At 36.6% G+C, this 14,893-nt stretch overlaps 2 protein-coding genes across 7 annotated transcripts in view; both read right to left on the minus strand.

Moving 5' to 3' along the window:
* The window catches only part of LOC128171010 (uncharacterized), a 555,905-nt gene that overhangs the window by 80,601 nt on the left and 460,411 nt on the right, over window positions 1-14,893 (minus strand). The window lies entirely within an intron of this gene.
* Window positions 316-14,893, minus strand: part of LOC128171024 (uncharacterized) — a 55,385-nt gene continuing 40,807 nt past the window's right edge. Inside the window, exons 9-13 of one of the 3 annotated variants that reach the window (XM_052836786.1) lie at window positions 11,539-11,641; window positions 10,126-11,319; window positions 5,316-5,432; window positions 5,146-5,200; window positions 316-2,131 (exon numbers count right to left, since the gene is read on the minus strand). In XM_052836786.1, coding sequence (XP_052692746.1) covers window positions 1,192-2,109 — 918 coding nt within the window. In that variant the 5' untranslated portion in view covers window positions 2,110-2,131; window positions 5,146-5,200; window positions 5,316-5,432; window positions 10,126-11,319; window positions 11,539-11,641 and the 3' untranslated portion in view covers window positions 316-1,191. Of the gene's footprint in view, window positions 2,132-5,145; window positions 5,201-5,315; window positions 5,433-5,510; window positions 6,064-10,125; window positions 11,320-11,538; window positions 11,642-14,893 lie in introns of those variants that run through there. The other 2 variants (XM_052836788.1, XR_008241981.1) reach the window with 2 other exon arrangements.

Consider the following 14,893-nt stretch of genomic DNA (forward strand, 5'->3'; position numbering starts at 1 on the left):
TTCAATATATCGCAGCCATAATATTTTGAACCCCCTCTCCAATGGGAATTGGAAATAGGTAGGGGGTTCAATATATCGCAGCCATAATATTTTGAACCCCATCTCCAATAGCAATAAAAAAAGGAGGGGGGTTCAATATATCGCAGCCATAATATTTTGAACCCCCTCTCCAATGGGAATTGGAAATAGGTAGGGGGTTCAATATATCGCAGCCATAATATTTTGAACCCCCTCTCCAAAGGAAATTGGAAACTGTAGGGGGTTCAATATATCGCAGCCATAATATTTTGAACCCCCTCTCCAATGGGAATTGGAAATAGGTAGGGGGTTCAATATATCGCAGCCATAATATTTTGAACCCCCTCTCTAATAGCAATAAAAAAAGGAGGGGGGTTCAATATATCGCAGCCATAATATTTTGAACCCCCTCTCCAATGGGAATTGGAAATAGGTAGGGGGTTCAATATATCGCAGCCATAATATTTTGAACCCCCTCTCCAATGGGAATTGGAAAAAAGGAGGGGGGTTCAATATATCGCAGCCATAATATTTTGAACCCCCTCTCCAATGGGAATTGGAAATAGGTAGGGGGTTCAATATATCGCAGCCATAATATTTTGAACCCCCTTCTCCAATAGCAATAAAAAAAGGAGGGGGGTTCAATATATCGCAGCCATAATATTTTGAACCCCCTCTCCAATGGGAATTGGAAAAAGGTAGGGGGTTCAATATATCGCAGCCATAATATTTTGAACCCCCTCTCCAAAGGAAATTGGAAACAGTAGGGGGTTCAATATATCGCAGCCATAATATTTTGAACCCCCTCTCCAATAGGAATTGGAAATAGGTAGGGGGTTCAATATATCGCAGCCATAATATTTTGAACCCCCTCTCCAATAGCAATAAAAAAAGGAGGGGGGTTTCAATATATAGCAGCCATAATATTTTGAACCCCCTCTCCAAAGGAAATTGGAAAAAGGAAGGGGGTTCAATATATCGCGGCCATAATATTTTGAACCCCTTCTCCAAGAGCAATGAAAATTCGAGAGGGTTTCAAAATATCGCGGCCATAATATTTTGAACCCGGGGTTCAATATTTTATGGGGGGGTTCAATATATCGCAGCGATATTTTGAACCCGGGTTCATAATATCGCATAATATATTGAACCCGGGTTCAATATTTCGCGGTATCAAAATATTATATGACACCGGTCTGATGTCACACAGGAAATGTGTAAACAACGACCAACACCTGTCAGTGTGAGAGATTGATGGAACTCAGCACCAGACGTCAGTTTCAGCAGACACTGGTTTCCTACGCGTCGGTTTCCTCTCTCTGTGATTTGGATTGCACTCAGTGACTCCATCACATCCTCCTTGTTGAGTGACTCAGTCATGGAGAGCTGGCTGGTGTGGAGTGTAAGATTAATCTGGGGGAGGGCTGTCTTTATGAAGGAGAGGAATTGTAGTGCACTGAATGTGAATTCTGGCTGTACATATCTGAGTTCATATTCCTGAAGGCTGACAATATGTCTGCTCATTTCTATCATCTGTTTTAAACATCGGTGTTTGAAATCAAAGTCACAAAACACATTTTTCATGAAATCTTTTCTCACTATGTTTATGAGATTCTTCAGTGTCTGGGCCTTTGTTAACATCTCTGATTGATAGCGGGAGAATTCTGTGTGACAGGTTTTGAAATCAGTTTTGATTCGTGGCAGGAGAACAGGTCTGTAAAAGAGAGCCTCACTTCTGATGGTGTGAATGGTTCCTCTGTGTTGTTGTCGCTTTGTTTTATAGACTGTTCTAACATCAAGTAGTCTATGAGTTCTATGTTTTCTGCAGTGGAAACAGACGGGGAGTTCACAAGGTTCACAGTACTTTGTATAAACATGGCTAGGATGTCTCACACAGATCTCTTGTGTTGGGATGTAGTTGATTTTATCACGGTGTGACACAACATCATGGTCTATTGTTTGGAGATCTTTTACATGTTTCTCTTTACACTGGGGACACAGATCACATGGACACGATACACAATGGTACTCTGTGTCCCCCGGACACTTAGAACACTTATGTGCTCTATATGTGGAGCTTGCTGTGTCCATGTCTATATCTTTGAATCACAACCTGTTAAATAAAAATAAAGTGTTTTAGAATTATGTCAACCACATTCTTTCAAAATTATTTTATAATGTAATTAATTTATCATTACATGCATTATATAATATCATTTTGAGTGTAAGGAATATATCAATTTAAACCAGACTTTATTTTGAAATAACAATATATTTTGATTCATAGATAACTAATGGTCTGTTATCATCAGATAATAAAAACACTCGACCAAAAGATAATTTTTTTTGGTTAAAACTTTGAAAAAATTCTTTTCGACATTTTCTGCTAAACATTGGTGACTTTCTCCCTCTCTCTTTTTTTCTCTATCTGTATCATGCATACTCTCTCTCTTTCTCCCTCTCTCTATAAATTCACTTTTTAACTTTCTCTCACTCTCTCCCTCTCTCTCTCTACAAAATATGTACTTTCTGTCTCTATTTCTCCTTCCTGATCAACATGTACTCTTGCTCCCTTTGTCTCACTATCTCTGACCTTATTCATTAAACACTCTCTCTCTCTTTCTCCCTCTCTCTCATTCCTTTTTCTTACAACATGTACATGGACTCTAACTCTGTTTCATTAACATGAACTCTCTCTCTCTCTTTCTGAAATCTGTACTTTATTTTTCTCTCTCTCTCTTTCATTCACTTACAGAGCAACATGTACTTTTGTTTTCACTATCTCTGACATTCTTCATTAAACATCTCTCTCTCTCCCTCTCTCTCTCTCTCTCTCTCTCTTTCTCTAACATGCACTGTTTAACATGTACTCGTACTCTCTCTCTCTATCTCTCTCCAAAATATGTCATCTCTTTTTTTCTCTTTCTTTCTGTCTCTAATTCCCTTTCCTGACCAACATGTACTCTTTCTCTCTTTGTTTTACTATTTGATTTTCTGACATTCTTCTTTGAACATTCTCTCTCTCTCTCCTATCTCTCTCTCTCCTTAATATGTACTTTCTCTTTCTTTCTCTATCTCTCTCTCATTCCACTTTCTGATCAACATGTACTCTTGCTCTCTTAGTCTCTCTATATATCTCTATCTCTGACATTCTTCATTAAACATTCTCTCTCTCTCTCTCTCTCTCTCTCTCTCTCTCTCTCTCTCTCTCTCTCTCTCTCTCTGTAACAGTCACTGTTTAACATGTACTCTTGCTCTTTCTCTCACTCTACCACTATCTCTCTCCAAAATATGTACTTTCTCTTTCTCTCTTTTTTCTCTAATGCTCTTTCCTGAACAACATGTATATTGCTCTCTTTGTCTCACTATCTCTGACATTCTTCATTAAGCTATCTCTCTTTCTCTCTCTCTCTCTCTCTCTCTCTCTTAGATATTTAGTATTTTCAGACATTCTCAAGGAAATACACATCTCTTTCTCCCAGTCCAACCCACATATATGCCAGCTTTCTGTGTCTATTTCTCTATGTTCACCCTCTCTCTCTTTCTCTCTCTCTCTCTATCTCTCTCTCTCTCACTTGTTTAACATGTATTCTTGCTCTTTTTCTCCCACTCTCTGCCTCTCTCTCCAAAATATGCACTTTCTCCCTCTCTCTTTCATTCACTTTTCTAGCGAACATGTACTCTTGCTCTCTCTATCTCTGTTATTCTTCATTATACATTATCTCTCTTTCTCTCTCTCAAATGTTTACTATTTTCAGACATTCTTTGTTAAGGAAATAGAAGTGTTCTTTATTCCAGTCTTTCCAACATGTATTCCCCGCCTTTGGGGTATTATTTCCCACTCAGTGAGACGTATGTACATACCCCCCCCTCTCTCTCTCTCTCTCTCTCTCCATAATATGTACTTTCTGTTTGTTTCTCTTTCTATCTCTCTCTTTCAGTTTTCTGATCAACATGTACTTTTTCTCTCTTTGTCTCACTTTCTCTGACATTCTTCATTAATCTCTCTCACTCCCTCTCTCTCTATCTCTTAGATATTTAGTATTTTCAGACATTTCTCCCAGTCCTACCCACATATATGCCAACTTTCTGTGTCTATTTCTCTATCAAACAGATGTATGTTCACCCTCTCTCTCTCTCTCTCTCTCTCTCTCTCTGACTTTTTCTGCTAAACATGTACTCTTTGTTCCTTTCTCCAACATAACAATGACTTAGTTTTAGGTCTGTTTTAGAGAAGTATATAGGCTTACCCAAAATTTGCATTTTGTCTGATCCTATTGTAACTTTTTTGTGAAATGTGACACTATCTAAACTGAGCTCTCATTCCGATGGATAGTGTATAAACTACATGCAAAATGCAGTTTTTTCTTTACCCCAGGTAGAGAACAGACTTTAACTGTTTGTCTAACTAATATGAACTCTCTTTCTCTCTCCTCTCTCTCTATCCTCTCTCTCTCTCTCCTTTCTCTCTCTCTCTCTCTCTCTCTCTCTCTCTCTCTCTCTCTCTCTCTCTCTCTCAGCTAAACTCTTGTACTCTTGCTGCTTATACTTTTTTAATATATGTAAAATGGGAACTTTCCAAATATGAGGTTATTTATATTAACTACTGGCCTATGATATATTATCGGCTATCCCCCTCACCTTGGCTGATTGTTTGAATCTCTCCCAAGAAGATAATTAAACAATATTCCAGCCCTGACATTACCACTAGGATATGCTATTCTTGTTTACAGATCAACCATCAAATGGGGATGAGGGCAATAGTTATATTGTCAGTTCCTTGGTAAGAAATTGATGCAGTCCTCGACCTAGGCCTTCGGGCAACAGATCTTACCCCAGGACTAACACAATGACTACTGCCCTCATACCCATTTAAAAGATGAATACTATAATGTCTATGAATGACACACGACAACGAACTTGTGATAGCAATGGGTCTCCTGAATGACTCAGGTGACCTAAAAATACAGAGTTTAGCTACACAAACATAGGGATATTACATGAATACTATATAGCTACACAAACATGGGGATATTACATGAATACTATATAGCTACACAAACATAGGGATATTACATGAATACTATATAGCTACACAAACATAGTGATATTACATGAATACTATACCACATAAACTCTTTCTTTGCTCCATCAGTCCACTCTTTATTGATACACAAGGAACCTGTAAAGATACCTCAAACTATTATACTGTTATTTTCTTAATACATGTTCAAGTTGCAAAACCTATTGTCTTTTTTTAATAAGTTTACGAGATTGATGCAGAGCAAAATCAATACCACATAAAAACCCCATGTTGAAGACAAGCCAATACAGTGAAGATGAGTTAATACAGTGAAGTCTCTGATTCCCGGTCGTCTCTGATTCCCTGACACTCCTATAAGTTTCATGTCACACTGTAAAGAAGCAGAAAAAACTTTATAAATACACTGATCACTAACAATGGGCCTTTCTGTATTTGATCAGCCAAAAAATATTTGAAGGTAAACATTTAAAGTCCAAGGAACGAATTAGGAATCAACATGATCAAGCGCTTTTGAGATGGAGATTTTCACAGGTCTTTGACATACTACTTTCACTATTTAGCGGTTGATGTAAAAGTTATGGTCGATTTTTAATAGCTGAAAAATATTGCACATGCATTCACTTATATGTCAACAATTGTTCATAACAATAAGTGCTGAATTAAATTTACAATTATCAATAAATCAAACTGAAGGAGTTGCCAAATTGCAGTGTACAATTCGCCCCCCCCCCCTTTCCCTTCTTTTGTACAAGGATTGAATTCTTATATGAACTTGACCCTCGATATTTGAACTTGAAATTAATATTTCTTTTTTAAAGAACACCTAACAAAGTGTTACAACCTTTTGTCAGATATTTTTGAAAGTCTGAAACTCTGCCTGCCATTTGACTCCAGACCATGTTTTAGACTACGCCTCCGAATAAAAATTCCAGCTCCAGTTAAACTCTGTAGAACTTTGCGAAAATTCATGGGATTGTTTCTCACACCTAAATCTAATTGCCCTACAAATTTGAAACGAAATGAACCATATTGAAGAAAGTTATCCACTCCAGCGGCATCAAACCATCGTCCCAAGAAACGAAATTTCAACGCTTCGATCTTTGTATCTAATAAATTCATGCTCAAATTTCACTAAATATCTGTTTTTACATTTCTTCCAGTTTGTTTCTTTACCGACTTGGCTGAAATACATGACTGGCCTTAATTCAGTTAAGATTTTCCTACTTGTAATCCACAAATGCATGACAGTTAATAGATTTCTAAGCACATGCATTTCAAATCAACAGGAGAATGTGCATCAGTTGAGCCGACGTGACATTCCACACCTTCAAATACCCGCTGGCGACCAGAGTTTGACCTGGCTTGTTTTTTTTCTTAGTCAACGCTATACGGCCACATTGTTTACAAACAGCACTGATTTTATTAATAAACTGATGAACAAATACTGTTCTCTCAACCAATCACTATAGGCGCCTATCTATTCTAAAGGTTTCACAACATTGGGTATCAACTTCAGATGGACGGAAGAACGCTCCATTTCTTCTTTCTATCATCATCCAAATTGACTACACAATTCAACAAATTTTACCTTCTATCAAGTAGCAAGCGAAATATCGTAGTGGCTACACTCTCACCTACAAATCTTGGGGTTCTCGGTTCGATACCCCATTGCAGAAATATTTATTTTTTTCGGATATTGATTTTTCTCTAATTACTCAAAAAACATTGTGTGGTTAACATAGGAATACCGGTAGATGTGCATATTTGCAGGAAGTCCTTATCTGATGATGTTATTTGCAAGTTATTCTCTTTATCAGATTTAACCTAATATTATGAAACTTGTGGCAATTCCCTGGAGTCATTTCTCACATATATTTGAAAACAACCATCGCTGATATTGAAAATTGATATTTTCTTGGTAAATGGATGAAATGTAACATTCTTATTCACAAAAAGGCATGCCGCCATACACGTGATTTCTTGTTTTCATGAAACAATAAGCCTATAATCATATTTAGTGAATATCTTATCTATTCTGGGTTCTAGTCTCCTTTTAACTTTGCTAAAATAGTAAAACCTACAAGTGTGATGTCTGCTCTTAATTAAAATGAAATTCAAACACACCCGGGTACCTTGGGACAGATGAGAATTCCATGAAAAATGTTCAAATTTTACATGTTTCTCTACATTTTTGATGCATATATACAATAAAAGGGTAAAAATTTGTTGTTTCTTGATCATTTCAAGAGTAATTATTATAGCAGATGTTATTTCAAGGTCAAATGTACATTTACATATCCAACATGTAATGGTAATGGAGACAATTGGAAAGAGGGGGTGGCTTTTTGAATTCTGTAAATATATCTAAAATATCACTTTTGGGTAGGAGGAAAAAACTTGAATTGTTTGACATATATATTTTGATAATTGCATTTGTCTACATGTGAATTTTATTTGAAAGAAAAATATGCTGTTTTTAAAAAATTGGGTTATATAAGTCAGGTTGCTTAATGTTATTAAATATTTCATGAAATCGGACAGCAAAATTGCTGCAAATTTATAATTTAAATGATTCAATTGATCAAAACTGTTTAACAGTATTAATTCTTATCTCGGTAATTAACGTAAGCCTATTAATTGTCATCAGGATAGGAAATACCTACTTTCTAAGCCAATTTACTCTAGTGGTAGTCATTTTACACATTTAAAAGGGAGTTACTCCCCTTGTATATTATAGATAATAAATCATGTAATGACATATATAACCAACAAAATCATCCATTTTACCAAAATATACTACAAATGTACTTATGGTACAAAATCCATTCAAAATTACAGTTCAATGAGAAATCTGAAAATGCCATGTAGTCTTGAAAGTGGCACAGGACAGTTTTTTTTAATACATTTCATTGTAGTCGGGGAACGTGTGTCTTCGGAACTCTGTAACTAGAATTTCCTCAGTTCCCATTCAGCACAAATACCTTTAATTTACTCTTCATGAGGCCAATCACTAATTTCTGAAGAAAATTACTAGTCAAAACCTGTAAAATTCTCTACATACTGGATTTTTTGAGATTTTGACCCTTTCATATTTTGCTAATTTTTCATGATTTTTCAGCTTTTTAGACCTCCCCCAGCCAATTCCTGCAAAGGGTTGACCTTCTGTACCATGTGCATGTTGCACCATCACATGTCAGAAACTTACTGGTGTATAGTTTATAATGTCCCATCCACCTACTTTTCGTGTTATTTACCCTCCCGTCTGTAACTTGCATTTTCACTGTGTAAAGTCAACACAACAGTCATAGCCGCAGGTTTCGCATTTTATTTCTGAATCTCATTTTTATGTACCTAAAATATGGGGCCTACATATTGCATATCAATTTCGACAAGATACATCCCTCTAATTAATAATAAGGCAAAAAAAAAATATGTGTGTTTCCGGTTTCCCGACCGACCCTATTTTTAATTCCAAATCCAGATTATCAACCGTAATTGGTTTAAACAATAGAGTCTTTACAAATCAGAGTTTAAAAAACGCTTGTAACAATTGAATAGAAAACACCACTTATCAAAGCGTTTTAAAGATTTCTAAGTGCAGATTGACAGCATGGATGAAAGTTATCCTTGGTTATTTTAGCTAAATTATCAATGCAAAAAATAGTTTTTTTTAGGGCAGTAATGTGTTCAAAATTAATATAAAGATGTACATGAAAAAAGCAGAAGCAAAGTTTTTTTTATATTTCTGGGTGTGGAGACTGCAGACATCTTAAGTCTTTGAATAGGCCTAACAATCATTCACATTATAAATATGATTTTAAAATGCTGCATTTCAGTTGCAAATGAAATTTTAAAAATTAGTCTTAAACCATTAATGATGTAATCATTTTTTTTTTAAATTATTGAAAGGCTCTCGTCTGATCAACCAGAATTTCCTCTGTTTATGAAATCAACACCTACAGTTATGATATTAATGTCTACTGTTATATCAGATAACCAAGAAAATAGAACTTATAACTACTATTAATATAATATATTTGTGAAAATGAGCAATATACTCAGTTAATCTATAGTGGCTGTCATATTTATATTTTCTATTTACATAAAAATAAAATCTTCGTATACATTCCAAATTAATCTAAGATTTAAGAAAGCTTTAATTCTGTAACAGTTGTCACCATTCACAATTGGTCCACCTGTAAAATACATTTTATTAATGTATAGAAAAATCATATGCTAGGAAAGGAAAAAAACCTGAAAAGCTCATTAAAAAAAAAAAAGCCGGCTCACCTACCCTATTTTAATATCTGATGAAATAGGAAACACACATATTTTTTTTTGGCCTAATCATTAAAACTCATTTCATGAATTTTAGCAACACTAATAAGCCTTCAAGTACAGGAATTCTCAATTTTACAAAATTATTGATGGGTACTTTATCCGAAACTGTCCCTTGCTACCTATTGCTCTTTCATTCTCTCTCTCTCTCTCTCTCTCTCTCTCTCTCTCTCATTCACTTTTCTGAGCAACGTGTACTCTGACTTTCTTTTTCTCACTATAACTGACTTTCTCCATTAAACATGACATGTTCTCTCTCTCTCTCTCTCTCTCTCTCTCCTCTCTCTCTCAAATTCTTTGACGTCCGTTGATACCTAAATAACACTATCTTGACAATGATGCAAGGTATGTGCCACAATGGTAGCACTGTAAAACATACTAAAATAAAAATACATGTAAAATGCTGTTTTTCTTTACTCCAGGTAGAGAACAGACTAGAACTTTATCAAAACACAATTCACACCTAATTATCAAATACATGTATATGTATAATGGGAACTTTCAAAACGATATATACTATACATTGATATTATTTACAGTTCTTACCCATGGACTAACACAATGACTACTCCCCTCATACCCACTTAAGAGATGTATACAATAATGTCTATGAATGACACACGACAACGAACTTGTGATAGCAATGGGTCTCCTGAATGACTCAGGTGACCTAAAAATACAGAGTTTAGCTACATAATAATAGTAACAATACATGAATACTATACCACATATATTCTTTCTTTAGTCAATTATGGTAGTTTACTGCATCCCATTACACCAGGAACCTGTAAAGAGACCACAAAATATTACAAACTGGTATATTCTAAATAAATATTTCAGTGACAATATCATATTAACTTCCAGCTTAGATACATGTACATGTAAGTAATAAAGGTCAATATTGATTCATGAATGTATTTACATAAACATTTATATTGATGTTGTCCTCAAGTTCAACCTAAATATAACATGCACATAGAGGTTTAATATCCTACGTAAATGCTTTAATGGAAACATTAATTTACATGTATCTATTCAGAAATTCAACCTTGCGCAATACAGCCCACCAGTTTACAATAATTCACATATTTTTTTCAAACTGTCTACGTATATATAAATGAAAGCCAACATTGATTCATGTATTTTCATAAACGTTTAGTCTGTCAACTTAAAGATTGAATTGTACTAATATTTTAGATTAATGAGATCTAAAATCACATTGGCCGGTGAACAAAATTTTCAAAAGAAGAATCCTTTTTTTCATTTATTTATCTTTTAAACATCAGTGGGGCCAATTTTACATCAAGGGGTCTGGGGGTCACCCAAGGTCACCAGTGGGTCCAGGGCAGAGTGGTTCTGTCTGATGATTGGTCACTCTGAAATCACTGAGATCTACATGTATCGGTACATGTTGTTTGTTGACATAAAACAACTCCCCAACGTTTTTACAATTTTAGGGGCCCCTAACAAAAATTTTATCTGACACCAGTACACATTAATTTACTTCAAGAATGATTTAATACCATAACACTGGCCCAAAGATAACAGGAATTATGTAGCCTGATGACCATATTTGTCTTTTTTTCCTTTCATCCACTGTATCTATGTAAAACACAAATAAAAACTTACCCGTAGTCATTTGTACAAAGTTGGTTTGGAGAAAATTCGAGACTTTCCGTTCCGTGTTCGCTGGCATAAATAATTCCACAGGTAGACCCCATTGTACAATATAAACAGCATTTGAACACACCTGTACTTTCATTTCTTACACGGGGAACCATTATCGATCTAAATGGGTAAAACTATCCTTCATTTTGCTGCCTCTGATCTATCGTCTGTTCGATATACGTCACAGTGATGCTTGTCGTTTCGGCATCCTATAGTTTCGACCCCAAGTCGTTTTGGTCCCATGGTTTGGCCTCAGAAAATGAATCATTCAAAAATAAAAAGCTATTGGAATATTTAATTATAAATGTATTTATCATCAACATAGTTTTCTTAATCATTTAATTTCATTTATATTTCAGTTATTTACCGGTATATGCTCAAAGAAAACTTTTTTTATGTGTTTGCGGGGAAGAGGGGGCGGGGGGGGGGGGTGTGAATACGACATCATGAATAATATGAAAATTTCAAACCTAGTGAAAGAAGAAGATGTGGTGGATCCAGGAATTTACGGAGTGGTTGAGGTGGATCCAGTCCAGGAATTTCTTTACAGTGGGTGTGATGGTGGATCTACTTCTGTAACACAAAAATGTCATGTATAAAGAGATGGAACTCATGCCACAGATGACTTCTAAAGCAATCCTATATGTCTACATATTTCTAAGTAACATTATTCAGAATTTGTTTTGATATTTTTAAGACCTCTCATATTTTATCTTCCTTCCCAGAAGCACTTGTTTACAATGTTTAAGAAGTTTCATCAATTCACCGGAAATCGTGTTTATTTCAGCAGCACAAACATCGCACTTGTTGAACTGAAGTCACTTAAAGCAAAATGTCATGAACAGTCGGCATATGCACTTCAATCAAATCAAATAATAAAATAGTAAAATTGAATGAAATTAGAAATCTGACCGCCATTGTCATTATATATAGAGATATTAAAGAAACAATAAATCATTACCGAGAATTACTATGTATGCGCCGATCCTGACACCTTCCAGGGAGGGGGGGGGGGGGGGGGGGGTCCAAAGGATAACTGTGTTTGCGTGGGGGGGGGGGGGGGGGAGTCCGAGACATTTTTGCGATAATTTATTAAATATTCATTTTTCCCGGGGGGGGGGGGGGTAGATCCCCGCATGCCATGATATAGATAGACTATGCGATGATTCTTATAATCTTAAAAAAGAGTTTCTTTTCCCTAGACCGTTTTTCTAATTTACAAATAATACACACAAATAGAGAGCATTGATAGAAAGATAAAGAAGGTACAGAGATTTAATAAACGTGTGTAATCAATCAATCTGTTTGAATATATGGTACTGAGAAGGGGTTCGATGAAACATATCACCAATATATTTCTATTGCACTTTGATAAAGTATGAAATAATTGAATAAATTGGCCTATTTTTTTGTCAAAACCAAGTGGCATGCACGGAACTAAATATTTTTTTTAAGAAGGGAGGGGGGGTGTATTTGTTTGCCGGATTTGTTTGCCGGGTTTGGGTAGGTTGGAGGTCGACTAAGGGGGAGGGGAGGAAACTTCAGGGTGCTGATTCCGTGCTTTGAGTGTTTTAAAATCTGAGGATTTTTTTAAAAGTAAAATGAAAACAGGGTGCTCGCTGACACTGAGAATGTAACGCCATATTTCTTGATCTGTACACATTTCATTAAAACAGGCTACCTGTATTAAACGTAGAATAAAGCCCAGATACTATTGGTATTTGTAAGCGGAGTATGATGTACCTTAATCAGCTGTTGACCTAGATAGTGGTCACTCTTTGAGCTGTGGAGGTTCGGTATCGTGCCAGCGCCGACCATGACACGACATTCACTTTAGATATATTTATTTATATAACATATATCATTGTATTATCATATCATTATATATGTGTTGTAATTCATTTATATAAGCATGCACTGGAATCGCGCCATCATTTATAGATCTATATACTGGTCACCCGAGATCCCTGTCTTTGAGAATTGTAAGGGCGGTCTTTATCGTGCCAATGCCTACCATGACACGACCTACTCTTCAACAACAAAGCTTAAAGACCCGTAGCATCAAATGGTGGTGGGGGGGGGGGGGAGGGGGGCTACCCCCATCCCCTTCCCCATTTTTTTAAGCGGAAACTTTTCTTAGATCTACATTAGTAAAAAACAAAGGATAACAACTTCAATGGAAATCTCCTCCCTCTAGTTATTGTTTATAGAAGTAAGCCCCTATGTAAAAATTAATAGGAGGTACAGTAATTCAATGAGAATACCAGTAATACCGTGATTACGATGTTACAGTGTTTTGCATGTCTAGAATTGTTTGTAGGTCTGTCCTCCTCCCTGACTCTCAAAAACGATCCTACGTGCCTTGGTCAAAGAAGAACGTGTCCGACATCTCTTGGTGTGTCACTGTATATACTACATGTAGTTGAAAGCTATTTATCTACATGTATACTGCGATGTCATGACTCCGTGTAAAAAGGGAGATAACTCAAACTATTAACCTTTTTAGTAATAAACACCTCTCTCTCTCTCTCTCTCTCTCTCTCTCTCTCTCTCTCTCTCTCTCTCTGCCAATATTCATATACCCATAGTTCAGTGTTACGGTGTTGGTAACCTCAACCCCAACCTCAACATGTTTACGTATACTGAAATAACCAGCGGATGCTGAAGGAGAGTATGCTACAGTGTATAAATACTACGATCTCATATTGATAGGGTTTTGTTTATAAACAATATGTTACGGTCCGCTATGCGACATTCTTTTAGATAGTAACTGCAAATTTGTAGCTCCAAGTTTCAGGTACGTAACACCGGGGGGGAGGGGGGGGGTGGAGGGAGGGAGGCTTTTTTTTTTTTTTTACCTCTTTAGCGCAGTAAAGATTTGACTTAATTTTACATACAAAAAATTGAATTAGTATCTAAAAAATCTTGACAAGCAAAATAAAAAAGGCGACTTTCAAAAATCCCGAAAGTCCTAATTCTGGGGGGGGGGGGGGGGGGTACATTAAAAGTCAAACAAGAAATGTGCACGACTAAAGGCCGATAACTTCATTACCGGCATTTGATAATTATTGCTTTGTGACGTTTGTCGATTATAAATAATAGCTATTGTTCAATGTTTTACCTGGTATTTTTTTTAAATCCACAACCGGGGGGGGGGGGGGGGGGGGGAATCTGATGAACTAGATAGTGGTCACTCTTTGAGCTGTGGAGGTTCGGTATCGTGCTAACGCCGACCTTGACACGACATTCACTTTGATTATATTTATTTATCATTGTATTATCATATCATTGTATACGTGTTGTAAATCATTTATAAGCATATACCAGATTCACGCCATCATTTATAGACCTATATACTGGTCTCCGGATCCCTGTCTTTGAGCATTTTGAGGGGGGGGGGGGTGTCTTTATCGTGCCAGCGCCTACATGTAGCATGACACGACATACTCTTCTACCAATTAAGCTCATAGGCACGTAGCATCGGGGGGGGGTGGGGATCCCTGTCTTTGAGCATTTTTGGAGGGGGGGGGTTGTCATTATCGTGCCAGCGCCTACATGTAGCATGACACGACATACTCTTCTACCAACAAAGATCATAGGCACGTAGCATCGGGGGGGGGGGGGGGGGGGGGGGGGGGCAGAGGGGGATCCCTGTCTTTGAGCATTTTGAGGGTGGGGGGGGGTGCTTTATAGTGCCAGCGCCTACATGTATAGCATGGCACGAAATACTCTTCTACCAACAAAGCTTACAGGCACGTAGCATCGGGGGGGGGGGGGGGGGGCACAGATACTTTTCTTAATTTACATACAAAAGAACTGTGTTAA

Source organism: Crassostrea angulata, chromosome 2 (genome assembly GCF_025612915.1).
Source record: "Crassostrea angulata isolate pt1a10 chromosome 2, ASM2561291v2, whole genome shotgun sequence".
NCBI classification, from domain to species: domain Eukaryota; kingdom Metazoa; phylum Mollusca; class Bivalvia; order Ostreida; family Ostreidae; genus Magallana; species Magallana angulata.